Source organism: Neolamprologus brichardi, chromosome 11 (genome assembly GCF_056152115.1).
Source record: "Neolamprologus brichardi isolate AB-2024 chromosome 11, ASM5615211v1, whole genome shotgun sequence".
In the NCBI taxonomy this organism is placed as follows: Eukaryota; Metazoa; Chordata; class Actinopteri; order Cichliformes; family Cichlidae; genus Neolamprologus; species Neolamprologus brichardi.
Window position 1 is genome coordinate 13,754,222 of NC_142114.1, and position 25,456 is coordinate 13,779,677.

The 25,456-nt window shown below is 38.3% G+C and overlaps 2 protein-coding genes across 2 annotated transcripts; one reads left to right on the forward strand and one right to left on the reverse strand.

The window, feature by feature from the left end:
• Positions 1-1,755: 1,755 nt before the first annotated feature.
• Positions 1,756-16,377, reverse strand: tax1bp1b (Tax1 (human T-cell leukemia virus type I) binding protein 1b). The gene is made up of 18 exons (XM_006801406.2): positions 16,276-16,377; positions 13,956-14,151; positions 10,514-10,616; positions 9,899-10,089; positions 9,568-9,726; positions 8,647-8,795; positions 8,423-8,513; positions 7,761-7,946; positions 7,317-7,568; positions 6,496-6,666; positions 5,894-5,966; positions 5,546-5,664; positions 5,132-5,257; positions 4,493-4,579; positions 3,480-3,678; positions 3,236-3,387; positions 3,040-3,125; positions 1,756-2,800 (listed from the first exon to the last, which is right to left on the reverse strand). The coding sequence occupies exons 2-18, from the start codon at positions 14,130-14,132 to the stop codon at positions 2,602-2,604; spliced, it is 2,520 nt and encodes an 839-aa protein (XP_006801469.1). The 5' UTR covers positions 14,133-14,151; positions 16,276-16,377; the 3' UTR covers positions 1,756-2,601.
• A 735-nt stretch (positions 16,378-17,112) lies between these two features.
• On the forward strand, positions 17,113-24,277 carry hibadhb (3-hydroxyisobutyrate dehydrogenase b). Its single transcript, XM_006801405.3, has 8 exons — positions 17,113-17,220; positions 17,797-17,957; positions 18,078-18,187; positions 18,284-18,405; positions 22,746-22,879; positions 23,006-23,082; positions 23,167-23,323; positions 23,677-24,277. The coding sequence occupies exons 1-8, from the start codon at positions 17,151-17,153 to the stop codon at positions 23,833-23,835; spliced, it is 990 nt and encodes a 329-aa protein (XP_006801468.1). The 5' UTR covers positions 17,113-17,150; the 3' UTR covers positions 23,836-24,277.
• The last annotated feature ends 1,179 nt before the right edge of the window (positions 24,278-25,456 follow it).

A 25,456-nucleotide genomic window follows, 5' to 3' on the forward strand; every position in this document is an offset into this window, starting at 1 on the left:
TTGCTAACATTTCAGCATCATAATCCTGCCCAAGTGTTCTGATAGTATTTAAGCTGTCGTTGTTCCTCATGTTCCTGACAGCTTCCCTGAAGACGTAAGCAGTTTTCCATGCTTATTTACAGTAAGGGATTGAAGCACTTTTATAAAAGTTGCCAAATAAATTAGCATTTTTACCAACATCTTGTTTCTAGTGTATATACAGTGAGTGTACAGTTGCACGTTCTACATTGCTCCAAGGAAAGATGTACATCAATCATTTCATCTTTTCAGTATTGTAAGATTTCTGTAATAACAGCAGTTGCCTTGAAATGTAAACCATTCCAAAAAGTCTTTGTATAACTTAATTTTCAAAGCTGCTGAACACAGGTAGTCAGCCCACTCTGTTTACTATTCACTGACTGCCTGAGGCCTGAGTTATGAAGCAGGTTCACCATACCCACAATATCTATGCCATAAGTGAACCCAGATAAGGTAATCAGGCAGAGGTGGCTTTCAGCTTAGTAGCTGTGGGATGGCATTGGCAGCATCTGACCAATCAGAAACATGGACAGGTCTTGTGGCAACAGATTGATATTAAAAAGGAAGCTTTTTATATTTTTCTAAAATTAAAGACATAATACATACTGAAAAGCAGCACAGCTGTGAGTATGTGTAGTAACAAAAAGCACTATAGTATATAAGTACTGTATGAATGTGTTTGAGCTTTAAGTACTTTGTTGAAAATGACTGAAAAAGCACTTTTATTGAAGCTATGAAAGAAAACTAACAAGAATGCTGACCCTGCAAGTTGGAAAACTTATCAGTATCAGCTTTATACTTAACACACAGGACAATCTAATAGTTTACCATAAATAAAAAAAAGGCTTAGCCTATATTCAAAGTACAAATGGGTTCCCCTTTTAGGATTATATATTATTGTTTCTTTAAAAGAATAACAGGAATATAAGAAAAGTGCTTCTATGAATTTGCATTTCTTGACGTGATCAAGAAAAACCTCAAATCTTCCAAGAATGGGAACGCCATTTTCCACAGAACTGATTGGTTAGATTTCGTACCTGTTGGATTATTATCTCGAATACAGGTTAGGTGTATGTGATAAGTCAACGTGGCAATGTACGTTGCTAAGAAGTGAACCTCCTTATTGAGTTGATAACCCAGGTTTAGCAGACGTTTCCTGGATAAGCCCAAATCCTGTTTCATAGTACAGGTCTCAGGTCTCACAAAACTAGCTGTCTGTCATGGATAATGGGAAGAGGAACTAGTGTCAGTATATTCAGCACATTTGCATTCTCATAGTCCTGCTCTTAGGCTGCGAGAGAACACATGCAGCTCTTCGTTTGTGCCATAAAAATGTGTTAGCCATTTGTAAAGACTTAATAATTAAAGTAATTGAAAACCGAGCGTGAAATTCTCAAATCTGAGCCACTAGGTTATTTTCACAGCTTGGTGTTGGTGTTAAGGAATTAAAGTCCAAATAGGAATCATGGCAAAACTGAACTGCCAGTATGGAGAAAACTCTTTGATATAGTGTACAGTGAATGTATTGTCCAGTGTCAAGTGCATTAAATTATATTTTCATATATTTCTGAAGTTTAAAAAAAAAAAATGTATGGAAGTATATATCTGAAACGGTAAAACCAGAGGTGGTGACGTACTGTATTTCTTCTTAAAGCTGCTTCATGTAAACGTTTGTTACTTTACAATAAAGGTTTCTCTGCTCTTCTGACATTTGCATTATTAACTCTTTGGACACAATTCAGTTTTAGACAGATTTTATTAATTCATTTTAGATACATGGAACTCACTAAACTAATGAAACATTTCTATGAATGAAATAAGTTATTACTGTAAAAGAAAAGAACAAAAGGAAGGTCAACAGAAGCTCGGCATGCAGCGATTAGCTGATGATATGAAAATTCTTAAAGATTCAGACACAATTAAATAATTCAAACCCAAAGAAAAGGAAACCTAAAAGTCGTACATAAATTATCAAGGCTGTCACAATATTGTTGGCTTTAATTATTCTAAAATAGATGATCTGAGCATATACTGTATAATCATGTATGGATATAATCACTGAAGAGTTCTCCCTGACTGCATATAGTGCACCAAGGTTGCTGTCTGTAAAGACTGACTAAATGACTTGTACAGTGTAAGGGGGAAGATTTGGCTGCATGTTTGAAATGTAAGTTTGGTAAACACTTATCTCTTTCCCTGATTCATTACATCGTGTGGACTAACAGATCTGTCCGTTTAAAGTCCGTATATATGCGCACAACAGTCTTATCCCCCAAAGGTATCCTTAAAATCCAAATTAAATGAAACCTTCCACCTTAAAAGAAAAAAAATGGTGTGAAAACAAATTTGGTAGCCCTGCCATGTCACTGAATCATCTCATTTTTAAATGTTAAATCAGCTCTAAGTATTTCTCTAAGGTGAAGTAAAAAAAAAACAAAGAAAAAGAAAGAAGCAAAATTTAGTATAGTCCTAAAGAGAGGATCTTCACACCATTACATGCAAAAAAAAAAATGAAGAAACAAAAAAGTGTTGTGAGTGGTTGACAGGAAGTAAGCAGACTGGATGTGCTGATTTTCTGTTTATCTAGTCGAAGTTTAGCGGGTGGCTGTCGAAGTGAGTAAGCACGTGATTCTCAAACACTTTCTGGTCGCAGTCCAGCGGGAACTGCTCGCTGCACATGGGGCAGATTTTCCAGTGGCTCTCCACGTGCTCCTCAAACTTACTCTGGTCATAGTTGGGTGGGAAGATGACCTCACAGAGGGGACATCGTTTCATGTCCATGCTGCGCGTGGGAAGTGGATGGCAGAAGAGAAAGAGGGGAGAGAAAACTTACGTTAATAAGCAGTCAAGCAAAGACGTGGGCAAAACAGGAGCGCGGCTAATAAAGAGCATCCGTCTGATGCAACGTGGGTGGCCTGCACTTCATCTAATGGGGTGGGGGGGTGCTGCAGACGTTTTTACACACGTCAATACATAAGTTTAACACACTTGGAGAGTTTGGTTATTATCAAGGTGTGTTACCTGGGATCAAAGCAGAAGGCATTTTGTCCGTCATTCACAAATGTGCTGTGAGTTTCAGTTACTGTGGGCTGTTCGCTGGTATTACCCTGAGAGAGCAGCAGAGACAGGGAGAGACGCAAAATGGCATTAAAATAATCAAACACACGTGATACAAATTAGAAGTACTGCATACTGCACATGGGAGAGAGAATATTACATTATTGTTTTGCTTTTCCTCTGACTCCTCATGGCCTTCTGGCCGGCTGTGGTTGCGGGTAGGCTGGATACACACCACATTGCTGTCCCAGGATGGCGGGCCTACAGGGGGCAGCCTAAGTGGCTGGTCATCTGAGAACTCATCCGCATCATCTGCAGGAGGATTTTCAGAGACACAGCTACTGTAAATAAAAAGTCACTCATCTCTGCAATGTTTAGTGAAGACTTCTGAAAAGAAAAGAAACCTTTTGAGTCCGAGATGGAGTAAGGGTTCCCAAAATGCAGCTTGCTTGGGCTCTGAGAAACCAACAGAGGGGTAGGGGTATCCTGTGCATACGGGACAGGGTACTGCAGGAATAAAGGCACACTGGACTGGAGGTTCTCCAGACTGGTTTTCTCACTGGTCCCCTGATCTCCCTTCCTGCTGCTGCCCTTCTGGAGCTCCTGACGCAAAAGGGGAATTGAAACAATTTCTTCACAACAGCAAAAACCACTGACAAAATTAAGTCCCATCATGTGCATGGACATATATAGTGAGGACACTTTGTTTTAACATGTCTTTAAGATATAATCTTAATTTCCAGAAAAAAAACTGATTGCATTCACAGCCCAGTACAACCACACACTAACCTGCTGCTGACCATGGAGCAGCTCCTAACGCACTGCTTTTTCACTTGTTCCACTCAGATTCTATCCTGCTGGTCTCGTCATGAAACCCGCAGCCTTCCAGACAGAGAAGCTGCTTTTCTAACCTTTAGGGCATTGCGGCCCCATATCTGATTCTATCTCAGTGTGGCTCTCAAGCTAAAAAGGCAAAGTCGTACCATCCCAACACAGAGCTGTGACTTTTTTTTTTTGGAGGGGGGGGGGGGGCTTTTTGTTGTGCTCACAAAAGCAGTTTAATTAACACCTTCATTAAAAAGAATTTTCTCGCTTTCAAAGGGAACAGGATTCTGTGTTTTTATGTCAGTAAGAGACGCCAAGTTAATTTACAGTCTAAACCTCAAATTGGGTCATTCTCCTCCTCTTAACTTTAGCAGCATTACCTCAAAGCAACATTTTAGGTCAGTGAGGACCTTGCTGTGGCCTAAAGTAATGGAATGGAAAATAAGAAGTCATTTACTCTGCATCTACAATTAGAGGCATATTAAACACAGACCAGCTTGGGAGAGGGGAAAATGGCAGGGGAATGGCACATTTCAGGCAATTTTTAAAATGGAAGGAGTCTATAAAAGAGAAAATGAAAGCTGTCACTAACCCCCTCCAGTTTTTCCTTCTCCTTCATAACAAGCACAAGTGTGTCCTTAAGCTCCTTTAGCTCCCGTCCCTTCTCAGCTACCTGGCTCTGTAGAAAGTAAAGGGCACAAAAGCAGAAGAATGAAGAAACACTTTATATACTTAAACTCTTGAGGTGCTGCTGATTAAAAAATGTGTGAGTGAAATACAGTCAGACAACAGTGCGTGACGTTAATTGATCACAGCCATAAAAGGCTTCTCTTTGCTGAGGACTGATTTATGCACAATACTGCTCAGAGCAAAACAACCTGCTTGAATTCATGTGAGACACTAAGCAAATATCCGCCTGACCTGAGCCAAGCACAGCATTAGCCAAGCAACCAGAGATGACTCCTGTGAGCCAAGACTTGCTTGTCTCCAGAGCCTGACATAAACAGCAGTAAAATGTCGTCTCACAGATCGTCCCGCTCATAAACAACACTGTCAGAGAAACTGTGTTCAAGGGGAGAGATAGCATCAAAGGCTAGATCCTTGAGCTATACCAGCCATACACAGCGGTAAAAACACAGAAGAGTCCAAATCAGGTCTGCTTTGAAGGAGAGCATCACTGGCAGCTGACAGCTTGGGCTGTGCTAAGTGTCTGCACTCTGCCTACACCAACCTTATAACGATCTTCCTCTGCTGCCAGCTGCAGCTTCAGGTTCTCGTTGGTCTTCAGTTGCTCTTTAAATTTCACTTCCATCTTGGCCAGCTCATCAGCAAACATGCAGCTACGCTCCTTCTCCTCCTAAAGGGCAACACATGATTCAGTTTTCATCACACCACAATATACACAGAGGAGAAAAATAAAAGATAAAAACACTGCTCACAAGGTATCAGAGTGAGGTGCAGGACCTATAAACAGTCAAAGTAAATAAAAGATTCGTCTGCACCAGCTGAGATTTTTCCACGTACTTCAGCGTGCAATGGTTCTTTTATTCATACCATTGAACTAGAAAAGTCTCTCACATGTTTGAACATCTTATTTTGGGACAAAATACAGCAACAAAATAAACAAAAAAAACCTGTTTCTTACCATCAGCATCTGCTTGCATTTTCTGTATTTGTCGTTCCTGTCCGACGCCTCTCTGCTGATGCCTTTCAGCTTCTCCTGGATGATGGCTTCCAACATTGGATCAGCAGAACCTGGACTTCCTATAGAGTCATGTTTTTATTAGTTTATTATTCTTCAACAAAAAAAAAACCTCTGCAAAATAAAAAATTTACATACGTATCACCAAACTGCTAAGGAACATAATTTAGAGAAACCAAGAGTTCAAAATAAAGCTAATGAGAAATAGAAGATAACTCTAAGGAACTACACAACTCCTCAAGATTTTGTTTTCTAAAGATAATTTTTCACTTCATAATTTGACTTGGGTACCTGGCACTGAAGTGTCTGGACTCCCCGATGGAGGAACTGCCATCATTTCTTGGGCAGAGCTTCTCTTCAGCTCCTAAAGACGAGAAAAATGTAGTGAAGACATAATAACAACAACAAATGCAGAAAAAAAAATTCACAAAAATTTTTACAATGACATTTAAAGATGAAAATACATCTTATCTGTATAAAATATTGTGTTGTGTGTTTTTATATATATATATGAAAGGATTAACACAGGCTTGAGCTACTTTTACTTGTAAGAATTTGTAAAAATCCAAAATAACAAAAGATAAAAACTGGGAACAATTATACCAAGATTGAATTTTCCAGTTTCCATTTTTGATGTATTTACAGTGAAATTAAAATAAACTTTAATTGTTTTATACAGTCAGACTGAATGATAATGAAAATGAATTTGTCTGATGTGTTAATTTTCATTTTCAGCTTGCACTTCTTTCCAGTCAAGACTGGCAAAATGACTGAAGGCATTAACTAGTACAAGTGAGGCAGGCGTAGTGTTACAAAGATACAAATGGAAATTCTGTTCTTTCACTTGTTGGGACATGAATACAGTATGTTGGCTGGTATCCGTGGGGACCTACCCCTTGCTGTTCAGAGAGTTTCAGCACTTGTTTTTGCAGTCGCTGACATTCCTTATATTTTTCCTTGTAGTGTTCTGCAGCCATGTGCAGCCGCAGCTTTAGATCCTCCACCTCTCTCTGCAGCTCTGCTACAACAGCTGGGTCTGCAGCAGCTTCGTCCTCTGCTTTGGCCTGTTCATGTAAAACATTACAGCAGAACAGATCAGAACTCCGGCCAACTGCAAGGTCCACTGTGACAGTGCAGCGATATAACTTTCTGTGAGTCATTAACTATAATCACTATCACTGTTTATATTAAAGTGATTCTTTAGCATGAGACTGATGGTCAATAAAAACAGCAAGTATGAGAAGAATTACAGCATCTTTCAAATGCAGAAGCAGTTTAAAACCCCCCAAAACAAACAAACAAACAAACAAAACTGTGTGGGAGAAACGTTTTCTGTTTCCATTATTTTCATACCGTTAACTTTCTCACACAGTGTTCAACAAAACAGCGTACCTACACACAGCTGGACAATTATATACGATATGATTTATTATCTTTTATTTCTTTATGGTGACAAAATATTAAACGCTATTGTGATCTAAATATATGACACAAAGGCATCACCCTCTTACATCAACTTTTGATGAAAGTTAATGTATAATTTTGAAAAATGTTGAACTTTTGCATATTTATTATTGTGTGTTATTTTAGACGTTACCAGACATTAATCCTTGTTCTTAATCTGCCTGTCTACCATGATATTAAATACGCTTAACTTCAAATGAAGCTCTTTTAAACACAAAAGGCTGTCCGGCTATTTGAATTTTACTCTTACTGCTTCCTGCGTGGCCTCTGCCTTCATCTGCTCCACCAGGCATTCCAGGCGGACGCACTGGGCCTGAGTTTCGGCCTTGGCTTGGCGGAGGTTGTCAGCCTCAAGTTTAATGCGGTACAGTTCAGACATTGTACGATCGCGTGCACTGGAGGCGTCTCTCAGCTCGGCAGCCAGCAAAGAGGACTGCTGCTGGTTAGCCTGGAGCTGTTCTTCCTTCTGCCGCAGCTGCTCCTTCAGGGCTTTCACATCTCCCTGCAAGAAGTAAACACATTTAAGGCGACTGATTCTCATTTCTCTTTAGAGATCAGTTATTACATCTCAGTTCTCCTCTTCCTATTCTTTCTACTGGAAATCTTTAAATTCCATATGATATAATAATGAATTATATTAAATACGGTTTATTATCTACTTCTGACCTCAAAACAAAAATCCTTTTTTTCTTACCAAGGTGGAAACTTTGGCCAGGATCTCTTTGTACTGTTTGTCCTTCTCAGTGAGGCAAGCCTGGAGGCGCCCCACCTCCTCTTTAAACTGGGCAATGGCGTTTTCCTTGTTTACGTCCACAGACTTCAACATCTGCAGCTCTGCACTCAACTTAGTGTTCTCCAGCTCCCGGTTTTTCAGGTGAATCTGGTGCGCGCACGCACACACACACACACACACACACACACACACACACACACAAGAAGTTATAAAACACAAACGGAGTGGTTTTTTTTACCTCATTTATACAACACCGATCACAATCAAAGACCATATTAAAATAAATGTTGCATGACCTCAATTACAAAACAGAGATTGAGATAGGCCCATAAAGTTGTCCTTTTGAAACAGACGCTGTGTGATGGTGCAAGTTAAATTAGGTAGAGGTTTTCTGTGGGAGCACAACAGTATGTGGCACTCCCAGTTCCTGTGCAGTATACACCACAACAAAGACACAGAAACACCAATTGCACCAGAAAACGGAACAAGGCATGTCCTGTTTACAATAAAATACCGGGCAATCGTGTGCCAAAAAAACAAAACAAAACATTGAATCTTTATTTAAAGATCATATTGGTAAGTTTGAGGATTTAGTATTGATATCAACAAAAATAGAGCATTACCTTGTAGAGTTCCTTCTCATCTTTTTCATTCTTAAGATGAGATTCAAGAACCTCCTTCTCTGCTGTAAGTTTCTTAAGTCTGTCCTTAAGACTGGAGAAACAGAAACAAAGACAATATATAACTAAATAGTGTACATGTTCGCATTAATAACTCTCTGTACATCTAAACAAACAAATCTAGAAAATCTAGTGAATCTGCCACAATCCTTTTACTGAGAATTCACCTGTCTAGCTCTGTTTCCTTTTGAATGCCTTTCTGTGTCACTCCAATCAGATCTTCCTCCAACTGTATGATTCTGGCTGTGGCCTCATCCAGTCTCCTCTTTACCTCCTCTTTCTCTTCCAGCAGGGCCTGGGAAGAATGCTGCACTTCCTGTGAGACAGAAGACAGAAGTAAAGTTCAGCTGAAATAAAAAGAAAGCCTCATAATTCATAAAATAAATACAACACTTCTTGCAGTACCTAACTTCCTAACATACAACTTTCCATCTCTGACTCAAAGCTTGAGGAAAAATGTGTGCAAAACATTAAAATTTTATTGTCTTTGAAATACAAGTCTAATTCAAAATGAACATGATGGCTTGATCGAGAGTTTTAAATGTTCAAGAAAAAATGAAATGAATATTTTACAATTTGTTTATAGGCAGAATTTTAGAATCTTTATATTCACACACCATAAAAAAATCATATAAAAGTCTAGTCATAAAATTAACAGCCACAAAATCTGTAATCATGTAATCATCTGAAAGCCGTTTTAAAACCAGCAGATTTATGGCAGAAAATGGCAATGTGAATTATGACTGACAATGCTTTTAAGACCTAATGTTATACTATAAAAAGCAGAATTACAACTTTGATAATACAGACATCCATATCCATCAGCGTGCGATTTATTTTTTCCAGTACATCATGTGTTTGGATACGTCTGCATGTTAGGACCCCTTCACTAGGGGGTGCTAAGAGACTGCTGGGCCAAATGTAAAAAGCTCCATGCAAGAGCCAGTGCATTAATACTATAAATCAATGATTTCCACATGTGCTGCTTATTTTAATGACTATTAAAATATATAGCATGGCCTGAAAAGGGCATTTTGTGTTATTTACAAGTTTTAGAACAGCTACAAATACTGCATTTCTCAGCTTACTTGGTTCTCTCTTCTCAGCTGAGCACAGTTCTCCTTCTCTTGCTCACACGCCTTCTGCAGGCTCTCTTTCTCAGCCTCCAGTTCCTCCTTTTCCTGCTGCAGGAGGGCCATGTTTTTAAGCAACTCATCTTTCTCTCGTTGCACTTCTTCCACCTTTTGCTGCCAAGAAAAAACAAAAACACTTTTCAGTATTTTTAAAAGCTTAATTTACTGGTAACATACGACTGAAATCATAATTTTCAACTGTGCACGCTAGAAATTGATATTGAAGCAAAATAAAACCCAATGAAAATCGATGCGTACTGAGCACTGCTGCTCAGGCAAATTGTACCTCGAGAATGCCAGCCTTCGTGGTGACCACCAGGATGTCAGAGTTGCATTCATCTTCCACAGTCAGCAGCTCATCCTCTGTGGGGCTGCTGGCACGGAACTGAAATGGTGTGCTGGCCCCTCGGATCTCCCCTTTGTGGGTCACATAACAAAACTGGTAGAACTCGCCATCATCATTGGGAACATAGTACCCTAGGGGAAGTAAATCACTCAGTCAGTGAGCTCAATGTTAGACAACAGAGCAACATGAATCACGAATCCTCCACAAGTCTAAACATATCTCAGTTATTAGCGAATCTTAACCTGAACACTGAACCCAAAGTTACAATAAAATGAGAGAAAAAAAAAAGGCACAAAAAGAGCACAAATACTACGTAAGTGTTAAGTCCTGGTCTGGCAAATCATTTTAATTGTGCCGGTTTATGAAGGGTGGTATAAAAGACAAAAACAGAACATTAACTCAAATGTCATTAACACCAGAATGGAGATGTCTGGGAAAAGTTTCTCCTCTATCCATCCTGTCCACAACTGCACACTTAACAATTCACTCACCAACCCACATGATATTCAGTTATTAAAAGGTGTCAAAGTTACTGAAAAGTATGTATGCTCTTACCCTGAAAGACCACTGTTCTGTTCACTGCAGTGCCTTCCACATAGTTCTCAGGGAGAGGCGACCACAAGAATGTGTAATAGTCCCTCGCTGTGCTCCAACCAACCTGTGAGACATTGTGGGGAATTCATTCAACAAGACACTCTCACCACATCAGTGCAGCATAATAGCAATGGATGGATTAACAGGGGAACTTTCCCAAATCCGCACACTGTCACTTCCAAAATATCTCAAACTAGTTTATTGCAGTAATCACAGGACTTTAAATCTATCTTCGGATGATAGTGTAAGGACATGCCTACTGTAATATTTTTTCATTTACACAAGCTATCATCTGGAAACCACTCCTGCTAACCATGTGCATGTGGTCTGGCCCTTATCATGAAAAAGCCTAGCTGTGGAAATGTAGCTACAACTCACTTCAAACAGGAAAGTGGAAATAGGTGAAAATTTTATACATAGGCAACTTGAAAATGAAAACCAAAATTTAATTATACGTATTTTATGTGTTGTTAACTGATGACTGATGAGGGGGAAGTGCAGAAAATACATCCATAACTTCAGACCGGTGCCATAAAACTGTCAAACAAAATCAGTGTCACATTGAGCTTGCTGGTTTTCGGTGTGCACTCCCAGACGCAAGCATGCATCTACAACAAGCCCAGTTAAACCCCATTACACCATTACACCTAAGTTGGTTAAGTTGTGGTGTGACTTTCAAAACTCTGCTCTTAAAAAAAAAAAAAAGAAAAAGAAAAGAAAAATCATACAAGCAAATTGCACTGCAGATACACTGTGTTTCTAGAAAGCTGCATGTAGGAAGCCTTTTTGCAACGTCTGGGCAGTTTATTTTCTCACCTGTGTGCAAACAGCCTGCAGCCACAATACTGTGAGTGTTCATCAGAGCCAGAGATAGAAGGCCCTGGTGCTCCAAAACCCCCAGTGCAGTTCCAGCCTCCAGCAGTAAAAAACAGGAAGCAATTAAAACATGCACCTAGTTAGTGAGTGTCATTACTGAAGGCTAGCCCTCACCAGTCCACTCATTAGAGCTGCAGAGGTGGTGGGTGAAACCTCTGTAGGGAAATTACAACAGAGGACTTTGCAATGTTGTAAATTCCTGTTTTTCCTCATAGATATTAGACAAAAGGCAGAGAAAGTGTAAGGCTACCATAACAACACCAAAACACTGGTTTCAGATCAGTGACTAAGACAACAACACAGATAACACTGTAAGAGTAAACTTTCCAAAACCTAAAAGAAGTCTGAACGTCTACCTATGCAACATGCTCTTCAGCTTTAACACGATTTTTCATCAGCACTTCAGCAAGAATGCTGACAGAAGTGAGTGACAATATTCCCCCAGGAAGTACTGTAACATCTATCTGCCAATTAGCCTATATAAATTCAAGAGTTATTCATGAATCACACAGACAGGTTGTGGTCAGACAGGTTAATTATAACGTTGGGTTAGCTTTCTCCTGAGCCAATGCTGACAACCTGCCTCGACATTCCTTCATAAAGCCGAAAACAGCTAGCACCAGCTCCATACTTGCAGTTATGGAACAACAACATCAAACCAACAGGGACCCATACTAAAACAAACATTTCCTTAATCCATTTACCATCAAGACCTTAATTACTTTATCTAATTATTAATATGATTAGTATTAATTTGACCAAACTAGTTTGAAGGTTGCTGTGCTTTTCCGTTTCCTCTTAATAAATCATAAGCCTTGTATAATATATAAATATAATACTTGTATAACTATGCATGTGACGAATAAAAAATCTTGAATCCTGAATCTTAAATAAGCCAGGTTACCGAGTTATTTAGTGGGAACATTGAAAGGAAGAATATGCTCTGAATGAGCCTGTGCCAAAAGCAGCTATAACTACTCTTTGGAGCTCACGCGAATGTGTGTAAAGCTCTATCATTTGCCTGAATAGGTAAATGATAGAGCTTTGGCACCAAGCATTACCTCTGTCAACAGTGTCAATGATTTACACAATTTAAAATCCTGCACTCAGCCTTTTCTGCTGACACTCTATTGTTTGGAAGCTCAAGAAATTTGTAATTTTAAGATTTATGCTGCCAGTTGGTGCCTACCTTCAGGCTAAACACAATGTGATGAGGTATCACAATGCAGTACCCAATTTGGTATGTAAACAGCCTCCAGATAATACCCGATCCACCTTCAATATGAAGGCATGACCTGATTTCTCAGTGAGGTTAGGGAAAGTGTCTCTGCATATACCCACAATAGTATCACATGTAAAGCAAAATACACACATGAATAGTTGACATAACAAGGACAGTAAACTTAGGAGCTTAAATCAATATTGCAAAGAAAATAACAATTGAAACTATTTCTTGGGCTGTATTACTTGAACTATAGCATGCCATTAGAATGAGTGCATGCTGCAAATAACCTATAACTTCTAAAGTTTTCATCTTCGGTCATCTTTTCCTTTCCACTAAATGCCAGTAACACACGTGTTGCAGTCTAAATGTGAGTAAACGATCTATGAGCTTATGAGTCACAGACAGTCTAGTTTAATCCTATATAACAATCCTGCAATTACCTATTAATGAGTGACACTGTAGTTAGCATTACAATATTGTTACATTATAACCTGTCCAGATTGTAAAAGAAAGGTAACATACTTTTTAACTAAAAGATGAGCAGTTATATTTGCAAATTATTTCAAGAGAATTTGGGGGTTTTGATACTTCTATTAGGAAAAGAAGCCACTGTTAACACATGTTTTTACACGCAACTGTGTGCACCCGTGGCACTGTTAAAGTATAATTTATCAGTTCTGTCTCTTCGTATATGCTTCAGCTATAACATCTGAGGAAATACACTGTTACAACTAATTTGGCTGTGGATTTAGCTTTAACTTATTATTTAGCCATTGTTTGATTCTATAAGCAGAAGACAACTAACAAAATCAGCACAAGCAGATTGAGAGAGAAAGAGCCATAAGCCATTAATGTGATGTATTTAATCTTAGCTTCCATCTCAACTTCAGTAGATAAAAAACATGCTGGTCTTAATAATAAGTCTAAAGTCACGATTCAATGCAGATGAGGCTAATGTAAAGCTACTGGGTTGGATTTAATGCACTTCTTTAACAAGGCCCATATGGGACACCCAAGCTCATGGTGGAGGTTAAAATGCTCCACTTCCTCTGTCAAGTTTCAAGTGGATAAACTTGAAATCTCTCTTTTATTCCATAGATAAAATCGTTTATACAACAGACAGTCTAGATGTAAACTGCAGGCTGTTCATAATACAAATTAAATTAGTTTAATCACACATAAAGTGCTCTAGTGGTCTAGTTATGAAAATACACATTGGACTACTTCTGTTAGTACCATCATGGATTCATAGTCCTCATTGATCATAATTATATACTGTGCTTTATTATTCCGCTCGTTCACCTTGAAAATTCCAACCCAGTCCTTTGGATGCGGTTTGATGAACTGTGTCAGGGTATAGTGACACTCCAACGCAGCATGGGGCAGGTAGCTCTTCCCCACATTCTGGAAGATGACGTGGGCAAAATTTGACGTGTCCATGTTGTTGCTTAACAATGTCCTATCCAGGAGCAGTGCCATAAAAACCACTCAGCAGCAGCTACAAAGGAAGACAAAAGCAATCAAATATATATGAAATGCCCACAGAAACAAGTACAACAAATGACTGGAGTAGTGAAAAGACAAACTAGTCAACTTCAATGAAGGTTTAATCATTAGAATCCTAAATTTTGGCCACAGAATGTAATTTATGATAAATAGACTGTTTTTTATATAGCGCTTTTCCACTCTACTTGAGCATACTGTCTAATATTCACACACATTCACACTCCATTAAACATATTAGGAATAACCCGGGGTTTTGTCCAAATACTTGCAAACTACAGCAGTCAGACATCAACCAACTAAACCCCTGATTAGTAGATGACCTGTTCTACCTCCTCAGACACTACTACCCCTAAATATTTATTCCATGAACTGTTTAGTTTACATTAACATAAAAAGTATTCCAATGGTGGTTTTTAACCAGTTTAGCTTTCAGGCAAGCTACAGTCAGTTTGACACAGCAAATACAATCATTATTATCTGCAGACATTTCTCAATGAGCCCTTAAGATATGTTAGCAAGTGGATGGACAAATCTATCTTGAACTTCAAGTCCCATTTCATTTTGGTAAGCAGTATGGATTCCTATTTTCAAACCTCCATGAAATCAAAGCATTGGGAAGTCCTTGTGAAAGTGTTAAGTCAAAAAAAAGAATAACTCCAACACTGTCATCAAGAATTTGCCTTTAAATGGCTGGCAAGCTTGTAATTTGCCAGCAGGAAACTCAGCCACAGTTCATGACAACCAAATTTTATTCAAGTCGTGACATTTTAGTTCCAGAACATGTCAGGAAAAAAATTAAAAAGAATTACAACAGGAAACCACACCATAGCTATACACACGGTTTAGGGTCAGCTTTAAAGCCTTTGGAGTGTGTCCTGAGCTGATTATACGTTTCAGTTGATCTCAGGATGTTAATCTCAAGAAAAAGCACTGACACAGTAGAGTAAATATTGAAAGCTGAAACAAAGTTACTCTGATAACAAAGACAGGCATACAAAAGACTATTAGAATATGATAGTATCCTTGAGATTTAGTTAAACGTTTATTTTCTTGAAAGCAAAGCAAAGAACGCTCTCCAAAGTAAGAAAACAGCAGTCTTTTAATTTGTATTTTGTATATACTTCTGATCACTTTACCTGCACGCGAAAGTAATTTTCAAATTAATACAGTTTGTAATAAACAATCTAATACAAACAAACAAACAAAAACACTTGTTTTTTTTTTACTGCAAACAATCCGGGAGATCGGGCCTTCTACTTGTAAGTGTAAAGTAACAGGGAATCTACTTTATAAGCCTGGATGAAGCATGGCTCCGTTGTAATTTATACTTAGCCACATTTTAGATACTGAATACATTCTTTCAATTCATACGCGATCTACTCTTTTTAGTACGCGAGGGGTTACCACTGAATTTTAAGTTGTGCCTCTTAATGACGTTATATTCGACTACGTGAGCTGACACAGTGCCAACTCATAAGACAAACTAGAGAAAAACAAATCTTATTGGCCTACTACCACCAAGTTAAACAACATAAAAACATGGCCACGTGAGTAACTCTAAAGAAGGGGGAGGGATTTTCCATTTGGGCCTCAGCCAAAATAATTTTCTTCGACGTAATTAGGCCTTTGACTCAAAACATTTCCCCAGTTGATCATCGGAAATTCAGCCAACACAGCCATAATCCACATCAATCGAAAAAGTTATCAACCTTAAGTATAACATCAAATTTAAAAATGGCAAATGGAAATGGCTGAATCCGTGGCGAGGCCTAACTTGAAAACATTGACCACATCTGGCTAAGTTAGCTATACAGCTAACTGGCTAATGCTAGCAACATACTTCTTACGAGACTAATAACCACAAAACAATGGAACTAAACTAAAAAAAACGTTAACCACTCGGTAGAATATCCATTTTAACTCTCTTAATACATGGCGTTAGATTAAACACGACAAAACAGCGGAGAGAGCAGGGCTATTGGGGACAAGGTTAAAGCTAACGTAAACAGCTCGCGACGATGTGTCGCGAGAAAACCTCTAAAAACAAACGCAGATCAGATTGAAATACCAAGAGTCGTATACTTAATCTAAATTATCAAATAAACCATGAACATACCTAGTTGTCATGTTGGGCAGCAGCTGAAATCCCAACGTATCACAGAAACAATTGTTGACGCAGTTCAGTGCTTTCCCCGTGCCCCCTTCCTGGAATAATAACATTACGTCATTTCCGTAAAGGGCCACTAAGAGGAGAAATTGTTACATTGTAATTAATAACTTTGTTACAAATAATACATTGATGACAACGTTGTAGCAATGTGTAGATTCACATGACACACCTTACTTTAGTGGGATTCGTTTATGTTTCTCCCAAGATCAAAACAAAGTATCAAACAAATTATTACTATGTATTTTAAAAACAGCACCAGCAATGTAGTTATATAATAAAATATTTATGAGTAAAATGGCAATTTTTCTTCAACTAAAAAAATACTAATATTAGTTATTTACTGGCATAGTTATTTACAGGACCTGAATAATTCTTCCAACACCGTGGAGCTGTGGCTTTGGCTATCTGCAAGAAAACACATAAGCATAATCGGGCACACTTCTAGATATATATTCATAAAGAGAGAGGATATGTGTGTATATAGAATGTTAGTTTCTTTTTAAATAGGAATACATAAGTTACTGCCCACAGGCACCGTGAATAGAATTTATAAGAAATAGAATAAATGAAATACAAGATGTAATATAGTATGTGATGTGAACTGTTGGGCATTCTGTTATTTTTATTTATTATTTATTTATGTTTTAAGCATAAGCGGAAGAGAATGGACGGGTTTTTATTTTTCAGTCTTGACCCTCCCCTGTAGCTCAGTGGCAGAAACCGGTAGGCGGTACTGTGCAGATCTCTAAATTGATTGGAGGGCTCAGCCGTCATCATTGTACGTACTATTACGTCACACGTAAGGTCAAGAGGAAAGAAGTATGGCTGCTGTGTTGAGGGGGTCTCGGTATCTAGTAGGAAGGTGTTGCAAGCATGTTGACTTTGGGTTTGGTAAGTACAGTAAACTGAGACCGTGTGCGCACTGCGTAGGGCGCCTCGCGTACTTTGCAACCCAAAGTTATTCTTTGAAGGATCTTCGTGGTGTGAAAACGGCATTTTTTCTTGAAATGTGGAGAGAGAAGTTTGAGTAGAAATTTCGCTGGACTGAGTTTAGCTGCTGCAGGGCATTCTGTTAACGATTAACTGCTTAAGGATCTTTTTTTGTTAAAGATTACACCCTCCTTGACGGCGAGTTGTCTACCAGAGCTACACACTACTCATTATTTCAAAACGGTCCAGGACAAAAATTGTCATCGTTTGGTCTCACGTCTTACGTTGTCTTGCCTTTTTATCCAAGGCACATTATGCAATATTACCACTACACACTGTAGACATAGACATGGTCTGCATCTTTATAAAATTTTGCAGTTGTTTAGAGAAACTGATGAGGGAAGATCTAAATATATATTTAAATCAAATTAATTAATTTCATAATTTGAAATTCAGGTAATTATTAAAATTAAATTACTTCTCCAAATAACGGGGACAGTGTGTCTTATAATCTTCAATTTGGTGGTTGCTTTCCAGTATCCACAAGGTCTATGGCCTCAAAGACACAGGTGGGGTTTGTTGGTCTGGGAAATATGGGAAACCCAATGGCGAAGAACTTGCTGAAGCATGGATACCCAGTCATTGCTACCGATGTGTTCCCAGAGTCCTGCAAGGAAGTGCAAGCGCTGGGTGCTCAGGTAGTCTAAGCTGAATGTTCGCACATCTTTGTGTTAAAAAAATAAAACGATTGTACATCTTGTAAAACTTTTTTTGTTTTGTGTATGTGCCTGTTTGTTTTTGGGGTCTTTATTCCTCAGATTGTGGATAATCCGGCTGAGGTAGCAGAGAAGGCTGATCGTATTATAACAATGCTCCCCTCTAGTCCCAATGTCATCGACGTTTACACCGGACCCAATGGCATTCTTAAGTACTATTTTTGCTTCTCTTTGAATATGTGCTCCATGTCATACTCCCTTATCTCTTATCTCAGATTTAGCTAAACTAATTGAACCTTTATCAACAGAAAGGTAAAGAAAGGCTCCCTACTCATTGACTCCAGCACTATTGACCCAGCTGTGTCAAAAGAAATGGCTGCTGATGCTGAGAAGATGGGGGCAGTTTTTATGGATGCACCTGTATCAGGAGGTAAGTTTAATATTTTATTTATTAGTTTTCACCTGTGTTTTTCAAACATATTACAGTTAAGTAGTTTGAGTATTTGATAAACAATTTTTATTTGAATTGAATAGATTTTTGTTTCCCTGGATAGATGTATTTTGGTTCAGCTTTATAGTATTTGTGACATTGCTGGCTTCCCATTAAATTACTATGTAGAACAAAGTAATTTAAGGGAATTAATAACATGTCCTTATATCCTAATACTCCTGAGGACATTCTTCTGATAGCAATGAGAGACTGATGCATTGCAGCTTTTCTTTCATGTAGGCTAGCAATGGTAGATGGTTAACAAACATGGACAAGGTCAAATGCTGTGAAAAGGTATTTGCCCTTCCTGGTTGTTCTTTTTTTTTTCATAGTGGTTTCATGCTGCAGATCATCAAAGAAACTTAAATATTAGATAAAGATAACTGGATTAAAATAATTAAATGCAACATGCAGTTATTTTTATTTTTTAAATAATGATTTCTTTATTAAGGGGGAACAAAGCTATTTAAACTTACCAGTGGTATGATCTAAAAAAAACTCAAGGACAGCTGAGGAACCGACTTAATGACATCAATAAGTCTGGAAAGGGTTACAAAGCCAATTGTAATGCTTTGGGACTTCAGTGAAGCATGGTGTGAGCCATTATCCACAAATGGAAACATCGTGGAACAGTAGGGAACCTTGCCAGGAGTGGCCGGCCTACCAAAATGACTCCAGGAGTGCATCAGTGAGTCATCCAGGAGGTCACTAAAAGAACCCAGAACATTATCTAAAGAACTGGAGAAGTCAGAGTTCATGATTCAACAATGAGACTGAACAAAAATGGCATTCATTGGAGAGTACCAAGGGGAAAACCACTGCTGACCAAGAAGAACACAAAGGCTCATCTCACATTTGCCAAAAAATATCTTGATGATCACCAAGGCTTTTGGGGAAATTATTCTGTGGATTGATAAAACAAAAACTAACCTTTCTGGAGGGTTTGTGTCCCATTACATCTGGAGTAAAACTAACACATTTCATAAAAATAACATCATGCCAGTTAAACATGGTGGTGGTAGTATGATGGTGTGGAGCTCCTTTGCTGCTTCAAGACCTGAATGGTTTGCCATAATTGATGGAATGTTAAATTCTGCTCTCTACCAGAAAATCCCGAAGAAGAATGGTTGGCCTTTAGTTTGTGGCCTTAAGCTCAAATTTACTTGGATTGTGCTGCAGGACGTTGATCCAAAACAGAACAGTACACCAAGTCCACCTCTTAATGGCTCAAAAACATAAAGAAGAAGGTTGTGAGGTGACCTAACAAAGTCTGGACTTAAAATCATTATTTCCCCTTAATAAATGAATAATTTTAAAAACTGCATTTTGTAGTTACTAAGGTTATCTTTGTCTAATATTAAATTTTGTTTGCCACACTGACATGTTTCAGATAAATGTAAAAAAACAAAGACAAAAAGCAAAGAAGTCAGGAAGTGGTCGAGCACAGCACTGAATATGCAAGTAACTCCTCCAAGCCAAAAGCTGAGACTTCTGACTACTCCAGTATTCACTTTCTATGTCAGTGACAGGGGATACATTCCCCCACCCCTTCTGTTCAAACCTTTTGTTTGCAAGGGGCAGCTAATCAGTAAAAAGCTGGTTTAAAGGTTGGGTGGTCTCAAAGAGACAATATAAATAGCTTTTCTTTTTTTTTCATAAACTGAGAATCTACACCAAGATGAATAAATTTTTTTTATTTGATTTGAATAGATTTTTGTTTCCCTGGATAGAAGTATTTTGGTTCAGCTTTATGGTATTTGTGAAATTGCTGGCTTCTTGCAAAGTAACTTTAGCATAGCACAAGAATCTAAACATGGAAATGGATCCACGTTAACTCTCTGAGGTTTATGTCTGTCAAACCTGTACCATCACAAAATGTGATTAGCTTTTGAAAATTTGAATTTTAGATGATTAAAATGGCAACTCTAATGAACACTGGCTTTACCAATACATCCAGATTTACTTTGAATGCTCATCCTCTGGTTTTCTTGAGATCCACAAAGAAGCACAGCTTGTTTGAACTTGACCTAATCGCTGTCAAGACAGCCACTTTCTTTGAGTTGAAGTTGGTCCTTTTTTTTTTTTTTTATGGACTGGCTCTAAAGATTACTAATGATTTATATGCGTCCACCCCATTGTAGTGCACATGGATTAAAGTTGTCCTGCTTTCTGGCTCAAACTTCTTTGTGTGGTGGCGGCAGTTTAAGTAATGCAATCTGAACCGTATGTCATGCTCTGACAGCACGTCAGTCACCAGGCTTTAGCCCCGAAATGAAGTGAACATCTCTCTTTCTGTCAGGCAGAAATCAAAAGGAGTACAGTGGCAGTGTGGTGTAAGCTTAAACTTAAAAGCACACACGGAGAGAACGTAATTGAGTCAACATGTGTTTTAAAAGTTGTTTCTTTGGGTGAATAAATGTGAGGACCAATTGAGAAACCAGACTGAAATCTTTACTGTACCAAAGGCCGCAGTCAGAAATAAGAGTAATAGAGGGATGCTGAAAAGGAAAATCAATGTCCAAAACTGTTCATATCACAAGGAAAGCTTCATTTTGAATGTCTATGACATGGAATTGGATGGCAGAATTCTCTAGACAAGTCTGAATTACATTTGACAAAAAACATTAGCTTTGGAATTGATCATCATCCCAGCCTTGCAAACTGTTGGTTAGTGTACAACACACAGGGTGTAAGAAATGGATTACACACACATTCCGAATGCAACACACACACGCTCCCAAAACCTAAATGATGACAACAAATCTCACATCTTAATCGAAAGAAGCAGTTTTAACCTAAATCTAGACTCTCTGAATGTTCTTATAAAATAAATACATTTGTGTCTAGTTTAAAATTATAAGTTAGATTTTCATCTTTTTAGATGTGTCTTTGGGTACATTTTGGTAATATTTAAATGATTAAAATGATAAATTATATCCAATATTACCAGTAGTTAAAAAAATAAAAAATAAATACAATCCATATACTTGTCCCCGTTACATCACTACTCTTCAATATCAAATCAATTTTCCGTCTATACTTTACTGTAATCCAGGCAGTTTTCAGTGTTGTGCAGATGACACGGCTGTGGATGTCGTTAACTGCTTTCTGCGTGTCTATGAAGTTAATCAGAAGTCGTGGTTATCTCTTTCATCACAGCTACTTGTTATATTGTTAAATGCCTCGGCCAAGTGTCCATGCTGTTCCTTTGAACAACACAGAGGCACTATATTGATATGCCAGCATAGTTGTTAAAGCTTTTGGTTTACAACATAACACACAGGTTGGGTTTTTTTGTTTTTTAAATGTACCTCATTTCAGGATGAGTTTCAAAGGCATTACTCATGCTTTTCGTGCTTCTCAGCTTGCCTGCTGTAACTCCCAGCACAGTGTCCCGTTAATACAAAAGGCTTCAGGCAGACTGCGCAGAAGGATTAGGGAGTCACATATTCCGCCCATCCCGGTCCTTCTCCTCTGCTGGGTTCCTGTAAACTTTAAGATTAATTATAAGACACTGTTGGTTAATTTCTTGGCACCCAGTGGCTTGCACCTGGTTATTGTATTTGCCAAGGTTTTAACCCCATATGAACCTGAATGCATGGTTAATGCACAAAAGAATCCAGCAACAGCTGGTTTTATATTAGGGTAAATCCTCACCAACAGTGGGAGAAAATACATTTATCTACAACTTATTTGCTTTTACCTCTTCCATTTGTTGTCGATCATCTTAATTTTTCATTCAAGTCTTTTTTGGGGGGATTTTAATTATATTTTATATTTATATTTTTATACGTTTATTTTATTTTTTGTGTGTTTAACCTCGCATACAGTCCCATTTTTGTCATTTCCATGCCCTACAAGATTTGATTTGACAGAATATCCCCTTTTATTTTATTTTTTCTTCGTAGTGGGTCTCTTTTGTTTGCATTTGAATCACAACACCTTTATTTTAAAGAAGGCAGGAAACTGGGAGTGCAGAACACTAATTAAAAAAATGCAACAAGATCTTTTTAAAAATGGCATATTAAACTAAAAATATTCCACTAGCCCTGGGCCTGGATGTACTAATGAAATCTGTTCTTCTACACTATGCTGAATGTGTAAAGCATAGAACGGTAGCTGCTAATAAGGCTGCATGGTTATGGATAGTATATTTTTAAAATTAGTTACTACTTTGATAAAAATTTAAAAAGAAGGCAAATTACCTAACAAATGACTCTTTTAAAAAATGTAGCACTGTATACCAGATGTTGTATGTAACCATGGTTTCCCTTTCCCAGGTGTGGGTGCCGCCAGCTCGGGTAAACTGACTTTCATGGTCGGAGGAGCAGAGGAGGAGTTTACTGCTGCTAAAGAACTCCTGAGCTGCATGGGAGCTAATGTGATCTATTGCGGTCAAGTTGGAACTGGACAGGTGTGAGCCGTTATCTGGCCTTTGTGATTCTTAGAAACACTGATCATGTGTCCACAGGTTCATTTGTAACCATTTCACAAAATGAGAAATGTAGATGTCCCCTAACATATTACCATTTTGTTGTAGGCTGCTAAAATTTGCAACAACATGCTTTTAGCTATTGGAATGATCGGGACTTCTGAGACAATGAACTTGGGAATCAGGTGAAAACGCTTACTTAGCATTACAGAAAATTGATGACAAATAACAACATGTGGTTAAATTCTAACATTGGTTTCAATTCACAGACTTGGTCTTGATCCCAAACTTTTGGCCCAAATCCTGAACATGAGTTCAGGCCGGTGTTGGTCTAGTGACACCTACAACCCTGTACCAGGAGTCATGGAAGGAGTCCCCTCTGGGAATAACTACCAGGGAGGCTTTGGCACTCAGCTAATGGCTAAGGTTAGTTTGTAAACCTCACGGTCACACATATGAGGGAGGAATTTTATTTTATAGTCATAACATTTCCTCTCAGTGATGTAGACTGCTTATTGCAAGCAGCACCATTATTTTTAAATAAGTGTTTTGTCATTCATAAAGTATTTGTTTATGGTGTATTTATTTCTGTGCCTTACTTTAATGACAGCAACTTACAAAACTTAAAATAATCCAGTGAACTTTTGTTTACGTCTTTTCTTTTTAAAAGGGATCAAGCTTATATTAATACAACACTGTGGTCTTCTAACTTGTGGTTTCAGAATGACATTTTCCGCTTTGATTGTGTTTCTAATGTATGTGGGGCTTTTTTTTTTCAGGACTTGGGCCTCGCTCAGAACACAGCAACCAACACAAAGACGCCTGTCCCTCTCGGCTCCTTAGCCCATCAGATGTATCGTATGATGTGCGCACGTGGTTACGCCAATAAAGATTTCTCCTCAGTGTTCCAATTTTTGCGTGAGGAGGAGGGCCAGTAATGTCAGCCTCCACGCCGTCCACAGCCAATGCCCAGCTCTGCACAGGACTAACATAGCGTAGTTAGGGTGCATTTCACCACAAGGACTTTTTTTTTCTTGAAGGTCTCAGAGCACCAACAAAGTGTGACAAATCAAATGAGAACTTCATTCCTGTCAGGAAATCATGTATCCTGTGTGATCTAGCCTTTTTATAGTAAAAACACTCATTTCATTTTTTACTTACAAGATGTTGAATTATCATCTATGTATCTAAAAGTTTAGCAGAAATTCTTCTTAGGATTGAACAACTACAAATGCAGTTTGCTCTCTGCATATTTATCTATTGTTTGCAATGGTTTCTTTATGTTGCTGTTTTGTTTTTGTTCATAGGGGAGTTGATGCTTGAGTGTCATGTGCTATCCGGTTTAAAAAACAAAATAAAGAACAATGTTGGCGTCTTTAACGGATTTATTTATTTGGATTTTAGCTTCAAATTGACTTCAGTTTTAATATTTTTTTTTTACTCTTGCGCTTTCATTGTGACCTTGTACAATGGCAATACGTTGTGCCCAGGAAGCACCTCAAATAACCCAATGTGCGCAGTCTGCAAACTCGCAATTAAATGCAGTCAAAATTCACACACTCAGAAAGAAGGATGCTAATTCTCGCGAAAGAGATGGCAATTTAAGATTTAAATACATTGTGCAGCTCCTATTTGGTCTCGCACTGCGTAATTTTCACCCCATGCTTCAGAGCACTAGTAAGTTAAATAGCTCCCAAATGTTAGTTCGTATCGTGTGTCTTACTGAATTAGTAGTCACGGTAAAATGCTGAACAAACAGCTGCCACGGGAAACTTTGCTGCAGAGGGGATGCAGTGATGGGATGCGGCGTGATAGAGAAACACATGCAGGGGCAAAACTTGTAGAACAACTTATTCTTCCCCGCTCTCTATTTTTTGCTCTTTGACTCGTCAGGCTAAGAAACAAAGCCGTGGTAAACTGCTGCACCAGGTTGTCCGCCTCATTAGTTTGGGAATCTACCCCTCTCTTATATCCCCACTTACGCCAGGCAGGAGGACGGCATGTTTCTGATCTAGTTTGCCAAGAACCACCGAGAGGCCAAGGTGCCATAGGTCATGCGATCACAAGACAAACCCATAAAAAGTCCATTAAGCACTGTAGGCTAAGAGCTGTGTTGTCATCTACTTGATAGGTACTGCAAACAGAGCAGCACTTTGGTCTCCGCAGACAGTAACACACGAACATCAGCGCGCATGACACGCCGAAACTCAAGTTATGGCATTTTTACTTTTTAAAATAAATTATACATCCAGCCGTGGGTTTGGCTCTCTCTCTCTCTCTCTCTCTCTCTCAAAATAAATAAATAAATAATATGTGTATTTGTTCATGGATCGTGTCAGCCAAACGAGGTTCTTTCAGGCTCTGCCTAAAACTTCTTTCATTGTTTGCAAAAAGTTGATATATTCTAATGTTGATCGTGTTAAAAAAAAAAAACACATCCTCGGTATTTTTTAGTTCCAAATGTAATAAATGGTGGCTTATCTTTTCTGTCTTTAATTTAAAAATGTAATGAAATTAAAATTAACAATTAATATGTTTATCTATCTATAGTGTTTTTAT